The 24501-nt window shown below is 43.9% G+C and overlaps 1 protein-coding gene across 1 annotated transcript in view; it reads left to right on the top strand.

The window, feature by feature from the left end:
• The window catches only part of GATSL2 (GATS protein-like 2), a 116518-nt gene that overhangs the window by 58537 nt on the left and 33480 nt on the right, over window positions 1–24501 (top strand). The window contains exon 2 of the mRNA XM_010006038.1: window positions 5125–5195. Coding sequence (XP_010004340.1) covers window positions 5125–5195 — 71 coding nt within the window. The remainder of the gene's footprint in view (window positions 1–5124; window positions 5196–24501) is intronic.

The following is a 24501-nucleotide window of genomic DNA, read 5'->3' as shown; positions in this document are numbered from 1 at the left end:
AATTTGATCTGCATGGGCTTTTGTAGTCCAGACCCCATGGACCTGTTCTGAAGACTTGAACCATGGTTTGATACTGGTTTAATGAAGGTCAATATGGCAGACACTCAGCTGACATTTTTTTGAATAATTCTTGTTTATTTTTGCTATGTGTCCAGGCTTTATCAGTAAGCTACAGTGAAGGTCAGTATCTTCTTCAGCACATCCACATTGATTGACTGATTTTCTGGATGGCAGTTCATCCCTTTTGTGTTTTCTCTTGGTTTCTGTTCCCTCAGGGTGCTCATCACTTTTCTGTTATTCTGCTCCCAGTTGTCTCAAAGTCTAAATAAAGGCTTAGATAACTTCCCCATCTACACAAAAGTAGCAAGGACAGGGGTTGACTGGAGGTCCCCCCTTTTAACTTTACACAACGTAATCTGTATCTTAAACTGTCATTATTATGATTATGGATTAGACAATGCCATCATGGTTATCGTGTTGGAAGTTTTGGCACAGCACAGGCTGTGGGACTTCCCTGCATTTATGTTTGTTCCTGAGCACTTGCTTTGCTTGGCCACAAATCTGTTAGTTTTGCTCTGTGCTGGTTTTGCAAATGATTAACTTTTTTTTTAAAATGAACCAAACAGTGCTATCACAGTGACTCTTTAGGCTGTCCCTGATTGGATTTCTAATGTCTCCATCCCAGATCCAAGCACAACTAATGGCTGGAAGGAATGTTGCCACTGTCCTTTGACCGTTTCTAACACTGCTTGTGACATCTTTAGTGTTTCCCTTGGTGGGGGTGGTAGTGCTTGTTTAAACAGCTCATGTGAACAATAATGCTTCTTTTAGCAGGGTAGCAGCCTTCTAATGCCAGGCTGCAGACTTGAGAGGTAGGCCCACCACTTTCTGGTCTGAGTGGAAGGTCAGCTAACACCTATTGTGAGGGGCTTTGTGTTTTTTTTTGGAGTTCAGCTAAGCTGTGTTTTAACAATCTCACCAAAGAGATGGCAGTGTTTTGGCTAACAAACAAATATGCTGTTTAGAAAACACCAACCATTTCAGTGTTTGCAATTCTCAGTGCCATTTGACTATATAGTCTTGTAATTAGATGGTGTAAACTACTTAACATGTTACACAAATATGTCAAAACGCATTAACAGCACGACTGTTCTTTACCGCTTTCCTAAATACATTTCACAATATGTCATACTAGAATCCACCTCTTGCCATTATTTTTAAACTGCAAGGAGTTAAGATCACCAAGAATTAGATGATTAGCATGAGACTGTCTTTCTGTGCTAAGAATGTATATTCTTATGGTAATATACAGAGGGAAGCATACCAACCCCTTCTCATCTAAAATGAGAAGACAGCCTGGAATAAAACCCAACAAATTATGTTTTCCATATTCACTCAGATCAACTTTCTGCTGCTGCTTCCTAATGCCCATTCAGTTCAACTGCTTCTTTGCAGATTTGTGGGTCAGTTACCTCCAGACTTTGCACTTGAATGCCTTTTGGGCATTATGTTGCTTTTGGAAGGCATTTGCCTGAGGTTTCTGAAATGTAGGGAGGCCAGCTGCCCACCTGCTTCTGAGGAGGACCTTTTCCATCGAAGAAACAGCTTTGCAACACTTTACCCTGCCTAAGAAACAATTAACTGAGTAGTTTCCTTATAAATTAGAAGATGGGACTTGTGGCTTCCTTAAAGACCATAATCTGTGCTGAACTTGACCCATAGCAGCAGTCCCACACACGTGTGCTCTGTGTGTGACCCAGAGCCAGTGGGAGTCACATTGATCCCAGTATCCTTACCCTTGTGATCTGTGCAGGCCTGGGGACCAGGTGCCTCAAGGAGACACTTCTAGTGTGGACCTGCAAGTGAGGCCAACCCCTGTGCTCTACTCCCTGCTTTCTTCTCCCGTGGAGCCTTGAGTGCTGTTTGCAAACTGAAATGATGCTGTTGCTGCATCCTACACATACTTTCCTGCTCTGTGCAAGCTCGGCTGGTACTTCCATACACAGTGTAAGCTTTGCAGTTTCAGTGATCTAATCCAATGATAGCTTGGTCTACATTTGCTGCCTTGCCAGAAGAAGACATATGTTGTCAGGCAGTTGAAGTCAGCAACAGTGCTGAAGTGGCAATGTGCTGAAACACAAAGAAGGCAGAAATCCAGAAGAATCTATCTGAGGTTTGGCTATTAGGAAACTAAAAATATTGTCTTCTTACACACCTGCTTTCCACACGTACTCAGAGAAATGCTGTTTGCCTGATGTCTGAACATGATTAAAGGACAGTTCTTTTCCTTTCTTGGCTTTGATGTGATAATAGAAGATGCTGTTGTCATTCAGCTTATTGAGAACTGGTGGGAAAGGAAAGAGAAATGATTGGAATAACTTGACTGGAAAAGGTATGTGTCATATAGTGCAGGAGAGAAATATGACATTGAGTTCCTTCTATCATTGATGATTCAAGACACAATTTTTGAGTTGCACTCACAGTGGAAGTAGATCTTTTTGTGTCTATGCTGAGGCACAGGTTTTAGGGTGAGGACTTGAGTTTTGACAGCTTGTGGTGGTAAGAAAATTTTCCATGCCATTTTTTATCACACAGTGTTTGCAGTTCCCATTTTTCATTTTTAGCTTTTCCCTGGGAAAAATGCATCATTGGCTTGAACAAAGGGAATGTGAACAACAAAACCTGGTCTTTTCTGTGCTGGGGAAAAGACTATGCTTTTAAATTCAGATGGCTCTGTGCTGCTGACCTTTCACAGCATTGGAGTGAGGTGGGGATTGGGCTTTGAGCTGCTATATGGAGATGTGAGATTTTGACATGTATTCTGAGCCAGCAATTATGGGATTTCATTTGTACATATCCCTGAAATATCATCACCTCTGAGTGTGTGCTAAGAAAATGGCATCTGTCATAATCATGCTTTTACTGCTGGGGTCAATGTGTGCACACAGATGAGTATTACTGTTCTGGAACAAAATTTCTCCATAAATGCCATGGCAGATCAGGAAAGATTTCTTTCTGTTTTAATATTAATGTTTCCTTCTTTAAGACTACTAGCTTCTCCCTAGTCAGCAGGCATGTGGCTTGGTCAGGTGGTAGTAGCAAAGAATTTTATTTTAGTGACTTCTTCAGGGACTTTATCCACTAAGTAATAAATAAATACTTAAACCTTCTGGGAGCCACCTGGAGCAGCAACCCAGAAGACCTTTTTACCCAGCCTGGGTCACCCATTGCCCAGGTAGCATCCTTGTGCAGTTAAGAAGTGAGAGTAAACCAATTCAGGCTGCTTCTGTTTTCTGCTTCTCTTGGCCCTATTCCTGGAGAGAGTTGAGTTAGTAAATGTGACTGTCACACAGTAGCTATTACCAGTGACACAAAATAATTAAGTTGTGGTTTCTGTTGTGGTGAGGTCACTTCTGTATTTTATAGTGATACATCTGTGCTAGGAGGGAGAGTGTCATGCCTGGTTGTGGTGACAGGTGCCTCTAGGAAAAGAGGACAAGTCTCTCAAGGCAGGTTGTCTGATACTTTCCATTTACATGCAGTCCTGCTGGCATGGCAGATCACTAGTAGAGCTGCATCTTGTTTCATCTGGTTTTCCTGATGAGGTGAAGGCAGCAGCCATCTCCTTTTTCCCTTGTGCTTGAAGGAGGTAGCTCCCATCTTTGTTCTTTGCAGCCAGTCAAAGGAATGCTCAAGACAGTTTTTAGTCTGATTCTCTCAAGTGAATGCTTCCATTTTTTTATACTTTGAGACACTAGTGGGGTTCTGGCTTTCAGAAGTCTGGAAGACTTTGAGAAACAGGTGCTCAGCACTGATGAGAAGCCCTCAAAATCCCTGATTGCTGAGTTTTCTGAACTGTGCTCCATGCAGGAGTTATGGTGTGAACACACTGTGAAGTTTGGTGGCCTTAAAACCAATCTTTTTCCAGTATTTAAAATATTTTCTGGTGGTATTACAGTGTAACTCCAAACTCCTGCTCTTTGGTCTTCATAGACAAGAGGCTTTTCCTCTTGCACCCAATTTAGCTTCCCAGAGGAAAACTCTTCTCTTGTGGCTTTGGTGGCAAACAAAGCCTGTGTGCTTTGGGATGTTTCTGGAAGGGCCAGGAGCCCTGGGTGGGTCAGGGGTGCCAGCCAGCACTGCTCTGAAGCTCAGCAAGTACTTGAGCTTGCAAAGTGTTCTGCAAACCTTCCAGCTGTTGCTGGGTGGCCACTGGATATAGAAGCTGAAGAAAGTGGGGTTTTTTTTTAGTACATGTTGTTGTACATATGTTGGTGTGTCAGGGAAAAAAAACAACCAACTATATGTGGTGTTAAACAGTAAGGCTGAGGCTTTTTTTGTTTGTGTGTCTACAATGGAATAATCGTGTGTCAGATTTGGTTTGTATCTGGTGTTAGGGGTGATACTGTGCTCAGTGCTGAATGGGATGGGGAGGCCTGTGGTGTCACAAGATGAGCAGAACAGAGGCAACAGCAGAGTGGGAGAAGGGGAAGCTCAACCTTGTGTTCACCTGCTCAATGGCTGTTGCCACTTGTCTCTTCACCTGGAGCTCCCCAGGGAAGGGGCCAGGACCAGCCAAGGGAATTGGGATGCTGTCTGCTGGTGGGAGAAGCCTCTGAAGCAGTAAGAAGACATACTGGGGTTTGGTTGAGATATTTTATGTCAAACCTTGACAAGGCAAGAAAGTTCAGTGGGTAAATACGTAAGAGAGGTGCATGTGTGAACCATGGGAAGGCTTTTGGAGGGCCCTGGAGCAATCAGTCAGTGAGCAAAGCCTTTTGCTCTCTGTTAGTGCAATACAGCAGGTCCTGGGCTGTGACAGGAAGCCTTAAGGGATATGGTAATTAAGAAAAGTAACTAAGAGCTAAGTCATAAAAATAATGAGTGTTTTACCAGCTCCGTTGTGCATAGGCAGGCAGCAGGGAATGTGGGTCACACAGTTGAGTAGCTGAGCCAGGAATAAAATCCAGGTCTGTTAATGCCTGAGGCCTCTCCATACACACCAGACTGTGGCTCTTTCCTCTGGCACAGCTTGGGTGGGAAAGGAGCCTTGTTTTAGGTGGGAGTTCAGGCTCTGCTCAGTCCAGCAGCTGATAATGTTCTCATGCTGTTTGCCTTTTCCAGGTGCAAGTTCTTCAGCCTCACAGAAACCCCAGAGGACTACACCATCATCGTGGATGAAGAGGGCTTCCTAGGTAGGTGTCAGTGTGTGCATGTCAGTATCCAGCCTGGGGTTGGAGGAGGAAAACATCATCTCTCCCTGAGATTGTAAACCAGAGCATTTGTAAAACAGGTCTGTGTGTCAGTGCTAGTGGTACAGCTGTGAAAGGTGCTTTGATCACTTCAACACAGTGTCTCTGCTGTGCTGTATGAGGTGCTTCACACAGGCAATATGAATATATTTTAATGTTGTGAGGAGAGCACATACAAGTGTTGAAGAACAGTATAGTCATATTTGAAAAAGCAAAACCATCTGTATATCATTGCCTTAAAAAGGGCCAGACTCTGTCCCCAGACCTCCACAAGCACAGCACATCTTGCACCTCCAGCTTCTTCATCCAGCCTCTCTCTTTAAAAGGAGCCCTTGAAGATGAGTAGTTCATATCCTCCCCACAACTGTCACAGCTGCAAATCAGTTCCTTTGGCTCCTCACTGGAAGCTGTGATTTTTTTCCCCTTTTCTTACACCCAGCTCTCTCTAATAAATGTGCCATCTTTGCCCATGGTGGCTGAAGCTCTTTCTCAGCCCATGTCAGAGGTGGAGCTGGCTGGGTGTCAGGAGGTGGTTGGCATGTCCTGGGGAGCTGCAGCCACTTGGTGTTGGGCGAGTGCTGATGGAGAGAAGGCTTTGGCTTTGTGGATGGAAATAGTTTGTAAGAACATTTATCATGTGGGGAGGTTTTGTTTGTAGCAGTGTTATTGAGGTGGTGGAATGAGGAAGTGTTGTGCAGCTATTATTATTTTTGTTCAGTCCCTGTTTTCTGTGGTCAGAATTAAAAGTCTACACATTTTACCAGTTTGGAGAAAATTCATTAAAACATTAAAAAGGAGGATTTCTTTCCTGAATAGGAATTAACTGTTGAGTAGCTATTGTGACACACTGATATTCAGTGGATTGTAATACCCAAACCCTCAGGAGAAAATTAGTAACTGTACCATCTTTATTTAGAACAGAGTCCAAGTTTTATAATCAGCAGCATTGCTGAATTATTCCCCTTTCAGTCCCAGAAATACTCATAAACATAGAATAGAATAAATTATTAGATTTTAGAACACTACAATGGTGACTAAACATTTTCATAAAATAATCATTAGGTTGAGAATAGGGGAATGGATCTTTCCTGCTATTGCTGCTTGTAATTTGGGAGTTGTGGGGTTTGATTGAAAGTATTTGTCACATGTTCTGCTTTTGCTCCCAAAAGAGGAGGTGACACACAATTCTGCTGCCAGAATGTCCCTTGTTGCATTTTTTCAGGGAGCAAATGCACAAAACTTTTAATACTACTATCAGTAGTATCAGCTCTTTTTATCACTGGTGGTAGCAGGGGAAATAGATTCAAATTTGGTTTTACCCTAATAGTAGGATTCCAAGCCTCCCTATGAGGGCTTCCTCTTAAGAGAGAAGACACCAAAAGAGGAGGAAAGTTTTTGTTCCAAGGGCTACAGCCTGTGACTGAGCAGGAAGCACAGAGATTCCCATTTTCAGGAGGAGTCTGTCCCTGTGCCGGGGTGTCCCTGCAGATGTGCCACACTGGGGGCATGGTCATCTCCAGCATCCCACCTGTGTCTGTGAGAGCCAGGTCACTCATTTCTCTGCCCAGCTGACACAAGGCAGATTCCAGAATTCAATCCCTGGTGGTGGGTTTGGATTGCAACCATCCCCATACAGTCTCTGGCAGTCACGCTCTATTCATCACTCTGAAAATTATTCCAGCTGGGAACAAAGGTAAGCTTGAACAGTGGTTTTGCTCATCAGTAGTGAGGAATTGTGTTGCACTGTCTGTGCCACTGGTTGTGCTGGCAGCAAATCCCAGGAGCTGCATGTCCCACCAGTGCCCTGGGTTATCTCTGGAAGCCAGGCAGAGCTGCTGCCCTTCAGAGCAGCAGTCCTGTCTGCTTGGCCCTTTGCACTTTGTTACCTTGGCTCTCACAGGCACGTGAATTCACTGCTGAGAGTTACAGCATCCATGTAGCTTCTGTTGGGCTCTGGTTTTGACAGTGTATGACATGATCAGCATGGGTAGTAGTGTCACAGAGCTGGCAGCTTCATCATCTTTTCATTGCTCTTTGCTGGGAAGTGATGATCTGATGGCAAGACTTGCACACTGTGCACCCTGTGAACTCTTCTAACACAACCCTGTGCCCTTTGGGTTTGTGCCCAGCCCATGCTCTTTCTGGATTGCCACCACACCACCCAAAACTTCCTCTCAGGGTTAGTCCTGACCACAGTCTCTAGAGTTACTCCCTCCACGTTCCTTGTTTATATAAGCTGCAAGTTTTTCACAGTCTGGAGGAATTCAGGATCTACCATCTTGAGTGCTTTGTAACAGTGAAAGGACTCAGCTTTGCTCCTTGTGTTCCCTCACAATCTGGCTACAAATACCTCAGGGAGGAATCTCTCTTGGCCTTTCTATAGTCTGTAATCAGCCCATAGACTTGAACAGGATCAAGATCTCCAAGAATTGCAGCATCCCTCCTTCTTGCAAAGCAGCATCATGTCCATGAGCTGCTCCCTGGCCTGACTAGCCAAGGACCAGGTTAAGCTCAAGAATTACAGGGTGAATTCTCACCTTTGGTGAGCAGTTTAGGTAGCAGGTCCAGCAGCAAGAAGTGACTGTTTCTGCCTGTCCAGGTAACTTCTGTTCTTCTGGTGCTTAACAAACTCGATGTAAGTCTCCAAAGGGCAGGCTTTTCTGTGTGGAAAGTTAGGACCTTTCTTTCTTGGGCACCTCTATGAATTTTTGCTGTGGCAACAGGGAGAAGATTGTCCTGTTAGCTGGCATCTCTCAAGTCAGGCAGGTGCCTTCTCCTGCACAACACAAGCAGCACTGAAGGCAGAATAACAGGCTGGAGAAGTACTGGCAGGTTCAGCAATCCTGGAGATTAACACTTCAAAAATACTGACATGCAGCAATCATTCTTAACTCTTACGTCAAGAAATAATCCTCATGCTTGTTTCCCTGAGAGTGTAGCCATGAGTGGGGCTGGTAAAGAAGTCATTATTTCTTCTCCCCAGAAACGTCTGCAGTGCAAAGCCATAACCTGCTTAAGCATTCATGGTGCTGGAAGGGAATGGCTGCAGCCTCATTCTTTGCTTTAATTCCCCGGCAGTGAGGTGGGGATTAGATCTGCACAGACCCTTGTTTGTTCCAGTGGCTGTTTCTTGGGCTTTGGCCTGTTAATGAGGAAGAATTTTATTCAGCAAATAACGCAGGGAGACAGGGCACAGAAAGCTCTTTTCCTGGCTGATGCTGAGATGAATTAGCAGAAGGAGTTTGGCCATGGGCCCTTCTGCATGAACACAAGTGTTTCAGCTACTGGGGTGCCTGGACAGCCATGTAAAATCCTTGTATTTATCACCTGCTGTGCAGCCAACATGTGGCAGGGAAGTTGAGTGGCTGCTGCTCCCTGGAATGCTCAGTTTTCCAGGTGAGATTGCTCCCATCCCAGCATTGGCACTTGGTTGGTGTCCCTTGTTCATGCTCCTTCTCTGTAGGCACTGAACTTGGAAGGTGTCAGAGAAGGAGAAAATAAATACTGGGAACAAGGGAGGAGTGAATCCTTTTGATTTCTGAGTTAGTAAAAATGCTTATTCCAGTTTCAGGGAGATTGGGAGTTTGTGGAGGACAACACATCACCATGTACTCTTCCATCTCCTGGAACTGGCCAGCCCATTTCATGTAGGTCACTGTGGGCTTGAGGTTTGGAACCAGAGAGGAGGGACAATTTGATTTCAGTACTGAGGCAGCAGTGGGAAGGTCTCCTCTGTGAATACAGAGCAAGTCTCTCTGTCTCCCCACACTGGGGTTCATCTGCAAGATGGAGCTGAGGGTCCTTCCTTTCATCTTCTTTGGCTGCCTAATGTGGCTAGTAACTCCTGTGAGGCCATGCATTTACTGAGGCTCCAGGATGAGGAGGCTCCTAGTCTCAGTTCATACCTCACAATAAATTGCTCAGTATGTTAAGAATAATGGAACTATTTGAAAAATCTCAACTAGTTAGAGGAGCGGAGAGATTTTGTCAGAATTCATAAAATGTTGACCTCATTCTAATGAAAAGAAAGGATAAAAAGAAAAAAAGCCCTCCTGCTGGCAGCACTTTGTTTTGATAGCCATCATCCCCAGACAACCTGTTCCCTATCTGACCTTGAATTTCAGGACCATCATATGCTTTAGTACCACACTGAGTCCTTTTTTCAATAACATCAAAATGGTAAATTGCTTTTAGTGTCCTCTCTCTCATCCTGTATATAAAATGGGCAAGAAATCAACTTATAAATAAGTGCAAGCACAGAACCCATCTAGCTGGGAGCAATCTGTAACTTTTATTTAAAGACACAGAGGGAAGCAAGCTAATAGATGCCTCTTTTTTTGAATATTTCTTCTATAACTATTTCACCTTTAATTTTTATTGCCCAGTGACTAGGCCTTTGTATCTTGGGCATGGTGGTTTAATTTGCTTGCTGACATTTATAGCACTGAATTCCTTCTCCTGGACAGCCAGGAGAGCTGACTTGTTGCTAGGCAGAAGATGTTTTTCTCTATTAAACACGTGCACAGTCGCTCTCTTTTTGGATCTCTGTATTGGCCAGACTACCCTGTGTCTGTGGTTTTCAGGTTTGTTTGGGTTTTTTTTTAAAGTAATGTGGTATTAATGATCTAAATTCAAATTAAAAACATAGAGATTTGACTGCTGGTTAATTAGAAATGTGTGTTTGGTTGGAAAAGTTTTTCCTGCAGTATATAAACGCTGATGTAGATCAAGAAACATGTTAGGGGGCTGTGATTGCAAGGGGTTTCTGTCCTTGCAAGGGGGTGCTAAGGTTTAGTAGTTACAGCTTTTGGGGAAAGGGAGGGATGGATGAGAAATAAGTAATATCCCAAGGTCTGGTTTGTGTCACCTGAGGAAAGCAGCACTTTCTCCTTAGAGCTCATGTGAGTGGGTTTGCAAATCTTGGTAACACATATTATGCCTTGTGCTTGTAACCTGCCACATAAAGTCTTCTGGTCCAGTTTCTCTGCTTGCTCCTATTTAAAGAAATATTGCATAAATGATACTTATTTTTCACTGTTTTCCCCACCAGATGGGTGTGTATCAATATCTATTTTTGCTTCTCAGCCTGTGGTGAGAAAGCCCAGACATCTCTTCCTGAACCACTTGACTGGCCACAATTTCCTCCTTTAAATTTATTACGTCTTGGCTGCTTCCTAGCACTTTCCAAAGTCTGAGATAGATGAGCAGATAGATACCATGGCTCACTCTTATCAACCTGCTCTCATAAATGCAGGACCTAAAAAAGCTTTTCTGGCTGAAATGATGGAATGACTCACTGAAATTTTAAGTTGGTCTCTAAAAGCAAGATGCAGCTCAACAGAGAAGTAGCAGCCCTGCTTAGCTGTTTCTCTAGCCAGCATTTGACAGTTTTGTTTCTTTTTTAAGGCAGGATTTAAGGGGAGTTGGTGGCTTTTATTGTTTGCCTGTACCTGGAGCTCACCACAGTCTGCCAGCTTAGTGGAGACACACCTGGTTAGCTCACTGTGCACCCCAGAAAGGACAAGGCTGAATACATTCCATAAGACCTTCTGAAGAATTTGTATACTCTGTAGGACTGTAATTTGTGATCTTTCCCTGCTTTTCAAGTGAATTCTCTATGGAGCACCCTGTGAGAGCTGAGGGATTGGTGATAGAGCAGAGAAATATACTCCTTTTCCCAAGGCATTCAGCCCTTTGCTAGTTGTGAACCTACGTCAAATTTCAAGCTGTGCTTTTCTCAAGTTCATGACCTGATGAGGAAGTGGATTTCCTCCACCTTGGCATCTCATAAATGCTGTGACCTTAGTCTAGAAATGATGAGACTACAATAACCTTCCAAAAAAACAAGTCTGTCATCACTTGCAAACAGAGCAAACATTTCTTTTGTGGTACAATCCCTTGCAACATGTAAGTGTGAGGCACTCCCCAGGGTTGGTCCCTGACCAGACTGGCCAGATTTTCTCTTTGGTGCAGGAATGGAGGCCCCTGTGTCTCAGGTTTGCCAAAAATCAGCAGTCTTTTGTCCAAGTGAGAAAACATTGATTCCTGGCAGGCTTGGAGGATCCTCCTGGTCAAGTGACCTAGGAGGTAAAGCCAACCAGACCTCCATCCTGTCTGTTCCTTAGGCTCTGGGGCAGAGGTGGCAAGTGTTGTGCCCAGAAACTTCCAGCTTTATTTTCTCCTGATGCAGTGATCAATCTTTTCCAGCTTTCTGCCAGCCTTGGTACAAAGACTCCAGAGCTAATGATGGATCAAGGCTAGCAGGTCTCATAATCCCAGTGCAACGTGTCTGGTTGCTTGGGTTTTACTAGAATCCATGGAATTCTTTGTGTCTGACTCTGGAATTGCAGAGAGATGTGTGTGTTTGATTCCAAACTAACAGCTTTCTTTTGAGGGGGGAAAGGGGAAGCTTGGTGCTTTGAGCCAATTCTTGTGCAGTCAAACCAAAGAGGGGATGTTCTCTGCTTTGTGCGCAGTATTAAGCTAATGGTGACACACTGGCCAACCATCAAGTTCAGGCTTTTGGCCTGATGGCCACAGAGACTCTTTTTTGGTTTGGTGTTGGGCAAATGAGTCTCTCCAGTGATCAGCTTTGGTGAAAGGACAGAAGTTGGAGCAGCCTGATGGAGTTTCCAGGTCTGGTGCAGGCTTTTCTGTTTGACCTGGGACAAGTCTCTCATTGTGTCTCAGTTTCCTCATCTGAAAAACAGGGATAATCCTATTAAATCATCTCATAATAGGCCTTATAAAGATTAATTAGCAAACATGTGGAAATGCTTTGATAATGTAACAGGCAATGGCCACGATAAATAATAATTCAGGTAGCTTCTGTCCCACAGGATTCACTTTTACAATGGGTACAGTTGCAGACCTACTGAATAAATCATCTCTACAGCAGAACAGATTGGAGATTATGGTAGAAGAAAATACCCATTTATGAAAAAAGTTGCCTAATCTTTTCAAAATCTTGGATCTCAGTATTTAATCTTACACAGGATTAAGTCTCACAACCTCAAGGCTACAGCCATACAATGGTTAGGAATTTAATGGCTCCATCTTAAAGTCTTGCTTGAAATGTAATAATTTGCTTTGTCAGTTCAGGGAGATATTGTTTGAAATGTAATTTTTTGAAAAAAGAAGAAGAAGGAAAAAAAAGGATTCCTTAGGCTATTCTGTTTGAAAATACAAAAATAATTGGAAGTGAGAGTCCAACTGCATCTATGTCTTTTTTTTTTTTTTTGTCTGATCTTTTCTTTTGGTGGGTTTGTGTCTTGATAAAACGCGCCGCGTGAGCCATCAGCCCTGCCTTCTGCTGCTCCTCTGGCCTAGCTCTTCCCCACCCCCCAGCTTGCAGATTCTGTGAGCAAAGCCTTTGCCAAGAGTTTTTTGAAACACAGGGAAAGTTTTGTCAGGACGTGGGAAACCTGCTGATTCCTGCAGTTCCTGTCCCCTGGTTGCCAACGACAAAATCCTGGATTCTTTCGGATGATGGAGCCCATTGGCTGGGGAAGTAGTGAGTGAGAGAGGAGAGGCTGGCCCTGAGGAATGTTTTCCTGGCAGGGAGCAAAAAGCTATGGTCAACAGGGTGGGACAGACCCAGATCATCATGCACAGAGGGCATCAAAGTCAGTGCACTTGGGAGGCAATCCTATGCAGGAGGAGAGCTACACCCAGAGCCCTGCTCTGAACGCATCTCCAGCCAAGCTTTAATCATCCTTTGCTTATCACTGAATTAAAAAGAAACACAGCAATTTCTGCTCTCTTTTTCCTTCTCACAAACAAACACCAGCTTTTGAAGCTTGCAGCTAGTTTTGCTCATTATTAGTGGTGCTTTATCCTCTGAAGGGGAAGGAAGAGAGCAGCCTGGTTTCCTGAGAGCAGGCTGGAGCCTAACCTGGGTTTGTCTCCCTAATCCAGCTCTCCAGTGAGAGTGGACATAACGATTATTTTTGGAATCTACCTTGCCATGTTCCACATATTTAGCCAAACATAATAATGAAGCTTTGTTTTTGGAGTATATTCATACTTCCTGTCTTATGATACCCCTTTTGAGGTAAGAATGAGTATTTTTTCTCCCACGTATAAGGAAACTGATAAAAAGGAGACCAAGTGACTTGTTTCAAGTCACACACACGCTTTGTGGGATGGATCAGTTTTTGACCAAATTACCATCTGCTTGTCTGTGCTTCAAAATGGGACTTTATCTATCACTGCATTCCAAAGACCTGAGTATCTGTTCCAGAATATTACTGTAAAACCAGTTTTCTAGTGACCCTCCCAATAGCCTGTAGTGAGTCACTTTACCCCTCTGTGCCTACAGCCAGGTGGGAAGGCTTCTGTCACATTCTAACAACTTCTGCATGACAACTTTTGACTTTCTTGTGCAATGCCACTTATTGTTAAATCTGTCTGGCCTGGGAAGAACTTGCCTCCTTACTCTTAGACTCATATTATTGCTATTAGTTGGAGGGTTCTTTTGTTTCTCACAGCCAAAATCACAAGTGGGAAGCCAAGAAGGGAGGCCACTGTAAGCAGATGTTCTAAATGGGCATTTTTGTGCATTTTACATGACTGCCAATCTCACTGGAAGTGCACTCCTCCTTTTTGTTTAATTTTTAAAGGTCACTGTAAAAACATAACCAGCTTAGTTCTTAGATTGCAAGAGAAGAATTGATTGAACATGAGAAGCAAGCAGGGTTTCTATATGAGCATTTCCTTTAATCAGGCCTTGATTGCTCTCTTGGTGGACACTTGTGCTGAAGGTCTTTCCTCAGGAGGGTAGCTGCATGTCCTTGTTAGGTGGTTAGTCCCTTGGAAAGCAGAGGAGCTACTTGTCAGAGTCAGGATTTCAGAGCTGGGCGATGTGTTTGTACAGCTTCATTTAATTCCAAGTTACCCTTGGGTTATTTAATTTCCTGACAGCTGCAAAAACAGTCTTCTCAGATAACAATGGCCTCTAATTAGGCAATGTGCCTAAAATGGTAGAATGTTTTATTTGACCATGGCATTAATATTTTGTGTGCAGCTTAGACATGAGAAAGTGGGGTGAGTTGCATTTCCAGCTTCCTTTGGCAGAGCTGTGTCTATCTGGTATTGCTCTGTGCATAATGCTAAAGGCATGCCTGCTCTTCTGCCCCTGTGTTTTAAAAGCTTCTCATCTTTTTGGACTGTGTCATCAGTAAATCTGTCTTCCAGCTGTAACCACCTTCCAGAAATATGTTTTATTAGCACAGGAAGGCTAAGGGGACTCACACAGCTGAGGCTGCAGAGCATTTCAGAGACAGGCAGGCAACAAGAAAGCATGTGAGATTACCTGGAGCTGAGGGCTGCAGCTTCTGGGGGGTTATTTTACACTGCAGAGTTGCCCATATGTTGGTTTTATGGCTCTTAGTACATGATCAGGCCGTGACAGAAATAAACATACCAGTCAACTGTTCTTCCAAATCATTTATTCAATTTGGAAAGGGTATTAGCATCAGATTATGTTAATCAGATCCTGACTCATGATTTGTGCTTATGGAAGCTTTATGCATTGGGCTGTACAAATTGATGATTCCTGAATTTCCTTCTGTGACAGCAGGAAATGGCTGTTTGGGAGCCCTTCCCCTCTTTTAATTCTTAGACTTCCCTTGGAGTCTTTTCTAAGAGAAAATGGATTACTTTTTTTCTTTTTCAGTGCTTTACTCTCTATTTTAATTCCCAGAGCTCACAATTCTGACCGTTCCCATACCAAGGCCTCATCATTGCAGAGCTTTAAGCTTTTTCTTTAAGTGATGTGAAGTTGCAGTTCTGATACATCACATACCTACTTACAGGTCCCTCAACCTTAATCAGATGTTTCCTGATCAGTAGTCAGACTTTATAACTGCCTTTCAGTAGAGCAGTCTTCACACATGCATCCTGTACCAGTGAGAAGAGGTTCTTTTCAAGGTTTCTGGTATGGCTTTTGGGTTCCTTTTTGCTTTGAGGTGGCTGATGTCCTGCTCAGACACTGCAGTATGCTGGAAGAGAGTGGAAGGTTCTTGTCTGCTTTAACCTGGGCCTCCCCAGTTCTGTTGAGATGCTGATCTATTTGAAAAAACTGGGGATGCCAGCTCAGACTGGGTTGTGGCTACACCAGCAGTGCCCAAGGGTTGTCCTCTGTGTAAGATCTGCAAGGGCAGGAGAGGAGCAAGAAATATTCTTCCTTCTGCACTGCAGTTCCCCACCAGTCAACAGCAGAGGGATTCCCAAATGACAGGTTGAATCCATATTACCATATTTAATAGCTAGGAATATGCCAATCCACCAAAAAGTGGCACCAAAATCTAAGCCCCTTTAGAAGCCTCTTCATTCTTCCTGTCTCCAGGACATCCTCTGTCAGCATGTGCAGTGTGTGCTGTGTGAATTCCTGTTTCAGATCCTCCAAACCTGCTCCCAGATAATCTCACTGGGTCTTAGGTATTATTTGTTTGCACTGTAGCACATTGATGCCTGGTGTGTTGTTCACAGCTCTCCTCCCAGCAGTTCTTAAAGATCTTTGAACACCGACTTGATGTTTTTCCCAAAACTATCCACAGTGTCTCCAAGACCCTTAGGAAGGGGGAAAACAGAGCTTTTATAAAGATGTTAAATAACATGAGTCCTGCCAGATGCCCCTGTTGGTTGATCTTTCAAAATTCCTGCCATTGAGAACTGTTCATTGCTATTTTTCTTTAAAAATCTATCAGATAATCTTTGTTTCACTCCATGGTATTAGGGAGGTAGGGAGAAAGTTTGTAAGACAAAGTCTGCCTCTTGATACGCTGCTTCACAATCCATCTTCCCTTAAAATCCCATCTCTGAGAACTATATTACAGATACAGTATTGTTATTTTTAACAGAACAATCCAGTTTATTTTCCTTGATAGAGCATAACAGAATTCTAAGGTATGAACACTTCATCCCCAGAAGACAAATTGAAAGAATCACAAAATATTTGGGTTCATGCCTTCCTGTCTCCCTCCTCCCTCTCTCTGATTTCATCACATATTTTTAAAATCCTGACTCTAGAACCTAGTTGTAGGTGTAAGATATGACATACAGTGGTTAACTTCCAAGTAGCATAAAAACCCAAGTTGCTTTCCATTTTCTTCTGTAACCAAGCTTTCTGCCTACCATCTGGGCAAAAAGTGACAAACTTGTCCCCAGTTTTGCTTTGCATGAGTTGTCCATTGTCTTTGGGGTTTGCTGTTCCTGGGATTTCCATTGCTGTGTTTTACTGCAGCATTCTCATGTTTATTTTACAAGACTTACCAATCCCCCTTCAGTTCCCATTTCCCTAGTTCCACATTTATTGAATTTCTGAAGTTGGAATGAGCTGCATCTCCACAGTCACCACCTGCATTTATTTAGAGTCCGTTTTGGAATACATGAAATTGAAAAGTTTTCTAAAATGTAAGAGGTGATTCCTCGAGGACCAGAGGTGTTGGCAGTGCCAGGCATGTAGCTTCAGTGCCCTTGGAGAGTCCCCAACAACCTGATTTCTTTATCTTTCTATCTTGCACATTGCTGGGCAGATTTAAGTGCTAAATAAGTGGTAATCTCTGGAGTCTTCTGAAGTAACTGTGTCTGTGAGAAATTTATTTCACAGTTGTTTTTCTTTCTGCTTCCCTGGGCTTGGGTAAGGTGTATATTTACTGAAACACTTTGACCTGAACTTGTGTAGTTAAGACTTGCCAATTTATATATATCTATAAAATGCCTGTGTGTGTGTATGTGTATATACCTATGTTTGTATATATTTATTCAGGGATGTAGAAGGGGATTCAGTGAAAGCATTTTTAGCTGTTCTTTTTCAGAAACTTGTCCATAAACTCTAGCTTAAAACAGAAAGGGATATTGGATTTTCAAGCTTTAATATATCTAGTGAGAGCATCTGCCAGGACTCAGCAGTCCAGGACCAAACCAAGGTTCTCTTTAGCTGGTGGATTAAATAGGCAGCTCACACACAGACATGAATATCCCCAGCTGAGGGCAGTACAACAGAGCAGGGTATCCTTGGGAACTGGATGCCAGGCTGTGTCCTGGTCTCTGAGTGCTGCTGTCACAGCTGAAATGCTCAGTGGTACCAGGTTTTAGGTTTGGTGCATTAGTTGTGGATTTTTAAAAATAAAAAGAAAGGAAAAAATATAGTTAGAATTGAGCCTTTGGAGATAGGGGATGAGGATTTATGTAGGTCATCATGTGGATGAGCCTCTGGTGGATGTCTGCTTTGGCATTTCAACCAGTGAACAAAAAATAAAACAGCCTCTTGAACAATCTCTCTGCTGTTTGCAGCAGACAGGAGGGCCTGCTCTGATGGATGTTTACCATGTCTCTTCATGCTCTAAACAGAGAACCTTTTCCCCCCAGACAAATTCATTTTTAGAATTTGTATAAACAAATTCTTGACCTAGATGAACACTCCAACATGCCACAGTGTGCCTGGGTTTAGTGGCTTGTATGTACCTTTACAAGGAAATGTATTTCTGTGTCCAAGGACGATCCATGCCAGCTTCTCAGATTGCCTCCCACTTGGATGAAAGGAAACCACAAACTGAAACCAGTTTGCTTTCAAAAGTACAACCTGTGTCTCATAAACATAAGGTTCAAAGGAACTGCAAAGTACTCTTTACCAGCCCCAAAGAAAAAAACACTCTGGAGAACAGGAGGTTTAATAGCAGTGCTCTTTGTGGTGCAATGGGTGCACCTTTAAGGCATATGCACCTGCTTAATTTTAAGCATATTAAGAGTACAAATGCTTCCGTGGGGACTTAGAGAACCACTCACATGCTGAATGTGGCTTAAATATCCAAAATATCAGGACCCCCACCCCCTCAGGAGAAGTATGACTTTTGGGGGAAGGCAGCTGGAGAGAGCCTGGCTCTTTTTGGTGGGGAGGAGAGCATCAGCAGATGTTTCCCTCAAGTAAAAGCCTCCTTATCTAGGTGTATCTGGCTTGGGTTATGTGACAAGGGGAGCTGATGGTCTGTTGACAGTGCCAAAACTGGATTTTGAGCAGGGGTTTTCAGTGAAGCAGGTGAGGTGTGTGCTGGAGTGCTCACTGCAGGGCAGCTCTGATGAGCACCGCAGCGGTTCCGGTGGGGTTTCTCACCAGTGTTCGTTTCTCCCCTAGTTGCTTTAAAAGTTCTCTTCAGTTGAAAAATTTCTGGATGGAAATTTCATGTGGAAAAAAAAAAAAAAAAAAAAAAAGCCTCTTCTGTAGAGATTCCTGTGGTTGAGTTTGTTATGTTTCTGATGGGCTGTTCTAGGTGGGGACACTTTTGTTGTTGGTTTTGATTAGTTGAGCTCCTGACCTAGGGTGCAGCCTGCTTCCTTGTTTGAAAATGGAAAGATGATGCTTAAAAAGCACTCGGTGGAAAACTTGGAAAAGGAAAAAAATTAGATACTGCCCTTCATCTGCTTTTGAATTTTTCTGATTTCTGTTTTTTTACTCCTGTGAGCTCTAGGCAGCTCAGCTCTGGTCCATGACCAGCTCCTGCAGCCTCTGCCATGGCATAAATAATAATATCAACGTGGTCCAGGAAGCAAAAATCTGACAGACTGTTGTGTGCTTGACAAGTACATTTTTTCCAATCAGCCATTGCATCCAGAAGGTTCTAGGTGGCAAGAAAGATTTTCCATGAAGCGCAGAAGGAACTTTCTTTGCAGGCTGAGGAAAATGCAGAAAGGCTTTTCATGTGAACAATTTCCCATACAGAACACCTTCATGACCTGAATGTTAGTGGACAGAACATCTGTTGCTGAGTCGTGACAATACATATAATTTCTACAGTGTGTGGCTGTGCAATAATCTATTGTTTTTCTCCCAGCTTCTTTCTCCAATTCTTTATGTGGCTTCAATTCTTAACAAGGTGGCTACCAAGAGGGTCTCAGGAATTAGAGAGTAAGATTGATCTGGCCTTTCTCCATCGAGGCGGGTGAAACGAGGCAGCCCCTTGTCAATACAAGTCTAATTTGACCTGATCTTCTCTGGTTTGGTGAAGTAGGGGAATAAGAGCTGGAATTGCTGCTGCACGTTGGGTGGGTGGCTGGCGTGACTGCTGGAAACACGTGGTGCTTAGTGGGGTGGGAAGCCCTTGATAAAGAGAAGGCCCTTGTGCTCAGAAATGCCAGAGAGAAATTGTGTGGAAAATTCTTTCAACTAATGGTCTGAAAAATATTCTGCAAAGGCTATTTTCTAATCTTTACTTCTAATTACATCTTAAACATTAATAGCCTGAGCAACTGGAGAATCACACACACTAATGTCACAGTTCACTTGGAGCAATTTGTTTTGTAAGATAATGAACCGTGTCAGCAAAAGTTTAAAACTTGCTATAGGTGGGGCAGATAGTACAGCCTGCTGTTAATTTTGCCTTGTGTTTTCCATTGAAATGCCCTAAGATTTGCCTAAATCTCTGCTAGATTTGGTAACCTGGGATGAGATTCTTTGTGTCAGGGGGACATGACTTTTTTGTTGTTGTTTTTCAAGCCATTTTCAGGAGCAGCTTGGAAGAAAATACGACAAAATATTCGTAACCTTTTATTTGAAGAGCTCTAGCCCTCGTGCTTTAGCAGGGGAGGTGTCATTGCCTTAGAAGGTACCTTTCCCTTCCTTAGTAAAACAGTTCAGCTCAGGTGTAGTTTTTTGCACCCTGATGTTTGTCACCCAAAGTTTCAGAAGTGATGTTGAGTCTGGTGTGGGTTTTCACAGTCTGCAGTGTGGCTCGTGCTGGCAGAGCACGTTGTTACCCCCAGGTTGTGGGTAAGGCCTGAGAACAACCAGCTGTGCAACAACTGCCTGAGGGCTGGAGCAGGGACCCTCAGGAGGTTTCTGGCCCTGCTTTTAGCAAAATAATACAGGGGCAGAAACAGAATCAAGTTATAAATATTGAATCTGGGGTAGGAGGGGAGAAATCTATGAACAGCAGTGTTGGAGATGAGGACAGGCTGGTGGGGTGGACCCTAGTATCAGAGGAAAGGTGTTGGGGTGGAGATAATGTGCAGGACCAGGGGAGACACAAAAAGAGTAGAGCTGAATATATGAAAAGGAGAATGGTAGTAGATGAGAATCAAGTGCTGCTAGTGAGTGCAACTAGGGTGGGAAAGTGGGAGAAGGGAAGAGAAGAATGAGGAGCAGGCTGGCGGTTGCTGGGCTTGCAGAGGAGGAAAATTTGGCCACCCAGAGCACTCTGTCCTCCCACTGCCCACAAGGACACCCATGGCAGCAGGTACTTGTCCCACTCCCCAGCAAAGGGTGCCTTTCATGCCACATCAGCTCTGGTCAGTGGGAAAGGCCAGCTACAGCTGCAGGGCATCTGGCAGCAGGGCTGACTGGGCTGGCTCTAAACCAGGAGCATGTGCAGAACATGATGGAGCTCTGATGTAGTGGCAGTTTTTCAGGAGTCTTCGGTGCCCAAGCTGGGAGCTTTACTGGTTTTGTTTCAGAGCATTTTCTTTGAAAGTGCCTGGGGTTATTAGAAAGGCTGATGCAAAAACTCAGTTTGCCTGTGATAACTTCCCTCCTCTTGTGGCTGCTCCCTGATGCAGGCATCCTGCTGCATCACTACAGGCTACTGTTTTGAGGTCCATTACCTGAGAACCCAAAGCTCCTGCTTTTGGGAGGCATCTGGCCTGGATGGCAGATGCAGCTGGGGGCTGCAGGCAGCCACATCCTTCCTGCTTCTGAAAGCTGGAGACTAGATAAAGCAAATAGCTGGAAAAGAAGGATTGGCTTTGTGGTAAATAAGATTGTGTCCCTGTCTGTGACAACCTCAGTTTGGCAGCCTCCTACCTTTAGAGCACTCAATGTTGCACCACTTTAAATAACATTTTTTATGTGTAAGATAAATCCTCAGTAACTGTGCTGGAGTGGTTGGTGTAAAACAGGCTCTGGGATGATGGTTTGTGAATCATCTGCAAGGAACCACTGTTTCTAGCTCCAGGGGCTAAATAGGTGTTTAACCTCAGAGATCAGTGGGACCTGGGCACTGCATTAGTGCTTTACTTGATTTGCAGTGTTGTTGCAGGATGAACTGTCCTACTGAGGACTGATGGATGCTGTGGGGCATGATCCCTGGCCATTGATGAATGTGTTGCTTTCCAAGCATGGGTAGTAGTCACCAAATTCCAGGTCATCATGTAATCTGGAGTAAGTTGTCCTTATGGAGGAAATCTGCAGCTAAGGTCCACCTATATTGAGAGAAAGGATTGCCCTTTTTATTAAGGGTACATGTATAGGGAAGTTATAAAAGGTTAATAAATGAGAAATAAGCAGTTAATCAGTTATTAACTACAGTCCAGCAGGTCCAGAGAATGCTAGTATCTGCTTGCAGGGTCATCTGGGATACATGTGGGAAGATGGTGCTGCAACAACACAGCATTTAGGGTTTTCTTACTCTCTTTCATCTTCAGGATCAGTTGGGAGTCCTGGGAGTGGAGAGTCATCTCCAACTGTGTCTGGTTCAGAAGTCCACATTTGTTTACCCTAAGGAAGAGGTCATGCGAGTCCAAGGCAGACACAACAGCTTTGTTCTGCAGGATGCTTTGCCTCTGTGCTTTCTTTCATAGCACGCTGTCCCATGGCATTGCACAACAACAACAGGGCACAGCAGAGCTGTAGGAGTTAGCTGTCCTTTCAGCTATGTTTTTAGGATCCAAGATTAGTGGGCCCAATTCTAATTCTTAGAAATGAGAGTCTAGCTCTGTCAGGGGCAGCACATTAGAGTTGGGAAGGACAGCCTTGAAGGCAAGAGTCTAAGCTGAAGAGTGTGCTGAGCAGTGAGGTTGCTGGTGGGGCTGTGTGCTCATCTCCCCACGGATTGACCAGCTCAGGAGGAGACGGCAAAGCTGGGGAGCAGTGTTTGTGTCTGCATCACCTTCTGAGTTTCCTTCTCTGAGACATCCATCACCTCCCTCAATCAGTTATTTCAGAACTTCTGTCTATATGAAGATGCCTGTTTCATTTCTTTGCTCAAGAGCTTGTGCTGAGCTTCTGCTAAGCCCTGTCATGGGACTTTCTTTTGCTTTGGATTCCCTGCGAGGCACAGAGAAGTTCCACTTCGCACTTTGCGGATTATGTCTGCAGAAATGAATTTAAACTATTCTTGTCTATACTTATCTTCTGTGCTTTCCTAACATGTCTCATGCTGTGGAAGCAGCCAGAATGCATTTTTGCTTACATCTGTTGTCTCTCTGTATTAGGTTGAAATGTAAACTCACGGGGGCAAGAAGCATCTTTTCTAAACAAGCGCCGGGCCCTCCTGAGCGCTGCTGCCTCCCATCCAAGGTGTTCCAAGTACAGTGATCAGTAAAAGCTTATATTAAAAATGGAGGTCCTACAGGTATTTCAAACCAAACTGCATGTTAAATCAAATCCCTCCCAGGTGGTGAGGCATGCAGGCCATACTGATGTCTGCTTTTCTGCTTGTTCTGCCCTTTTTTTTTTAAATTAGCACCTCACCTTCCTAGGCCAGCTATCCCCTTCCTGCCTTGACCCTGGGATCAGCAGGTGCTGGTGCCAGCCCTGGAATTGGCCCCAAACCACCCCTTGGGTTCTGGACCTTGTTTTGCTTGAGGATCTCCAGGAGACAGAAAAAAGTATCTTGGAGTTTGAGCCCTCATCATCACTTTCAGAGAGGGAAGTGATGGTTTGGACTGGAACAGGAGAGGGAACTTGCTGATTCCTTCCAGGCAAGCAGTGTGTCCCAGGGCTCTGCAGCCCTTTGGCACCCTTGATATGCTGATTGCTTTGCAGAGGTTAGATCAGCACTTTTTACCCATTTTCTTTCACACAGACCAAGCTGCAAACCCTTTAACTCATGTTAATTTCCAAACTTAGATTTTTCTCCCTCTTTATAAACATTTGCTTTTCTGTTGATGAGGATGTGCAGCAATGCAGGTATCTCAGGAGAGAGAAAACACTCTGGGGGGGAAGTTCTTATTTTATAAGTTTTTTTTTTCCCTAATTTGAAAGGAAAGCAACACTTCACTAATCTTTTAAAACTGTTAGCCTAATTCTGTTTGTTACCAGTGTAACCTCTTGTCTCTGCAGCATTTTGGGCGATTTGCAAACTGAGAGAAGTTAATAGCTATTTTGCTGAACATGAGTTGGCAGGGGCCACTAGCTTAAGGAATCATCAGTTCTCCTGACCCAGCCCTGGCAGGTTTTGGTGTACCTGGAGTTGCAGGGGATGTTAATGCAGCCTGAGAGATGCTTCTAGTAGTTTGTGTCACGGGCTGTGGCAATACATTTAATCAATAAGCTATTAAAGAGGCAGCAGGCTCTGTCGCTCAGTGGGTTCGAATAATGCATTAAATAGAATTGGGAATGATCTAGAGCTAACTGGCCCTGCCATGGACTGGCTGTGTTATGCCTGAAGATCTTTCAGCCCTGGCATTTTTTATTGTCTCCATGGTGTGTATTACAGATGCACACAGCTCTCATCACCAAACAGGGACAGAGTTGCATCACGTACTACATGTAGGAAGAGGTCGTCCATGCCCTGCAGATTTAAACATAAAAGCTAGGCAGGAATTAGGAACAGGGCATATTATCCCAGCCTTAGTGATGGAGAACTGAGATACAGAGAGATGCTCTGCAAGATAATGGGGGTGGGGGGGTTGGTCTGAGCCCACAAAGCTGGTATTCTGTGCCCCAAATGGCCTCCTCTGTGCTGGAGCTAGTTTAAAAATACATGTCAGTGAAACAGAGCTTGCAGGCCTCTTTGGCTGAGTGCCCACAGCTAATCCCTAGAGATTCCACACTGAAGTCTTTCAGAGTGTCTGTTTGATGAATGATTCGTATTTTGCAAATCTGAGGCTTTTTATTTTATTCTTAAATGTATTACATATTACTTACGTGAGTTAAATATGTTTTAATTCCATTTTAAATGCAGCGGAACAGCCTTTACAGTGAAGTGGGCTCTTTTTACCTGGCAGCAGCATGTTTGTAGAGGCTCGTGCTTGGATGTGTATCTGGTTAGTTAGGATTCTTTGCAGTCCTATTGCGTGCACTTCCCCAAAAGTCTTGTAAAAGCAAGAAACCAAGGAGCTCTGGAGCACCATCACCCTGAACCTTGGTGCATTCTGCCTCAGGATTATGAGGGAGAAATGTCCTGCTCACAGCAGAGGGGACTGAGGCGTCAGGCTGTCGCAAGGGTGTGTGCAGAGAGACTGGGTGGGAATGGGGATGGAAATGCAGGTTTGGGTGCACTGAGATGTGAAGATCAAGTGAGGCAAGGGAAAG

Source organism: Chaetura pelagica, unplaced genomic scaffold (genome assembly GCF_000747805.2).
Source record: "Chaetura pelagica isolate M959 unplaced genomic scaffold, ChaPel_1.0 scaffold49, whole genome shotgun sequence".
Lineage (NCBI taxonomy): Eukaryota > Metazoa > Chordata > Aves > Apodiformes > Apodidae > Chaetura > Chaetura pelagica.
Note: the sequence above shows the minus strand (reverse complement) of the source record. Positions and strands in the feature narration are given on the sequence as shown.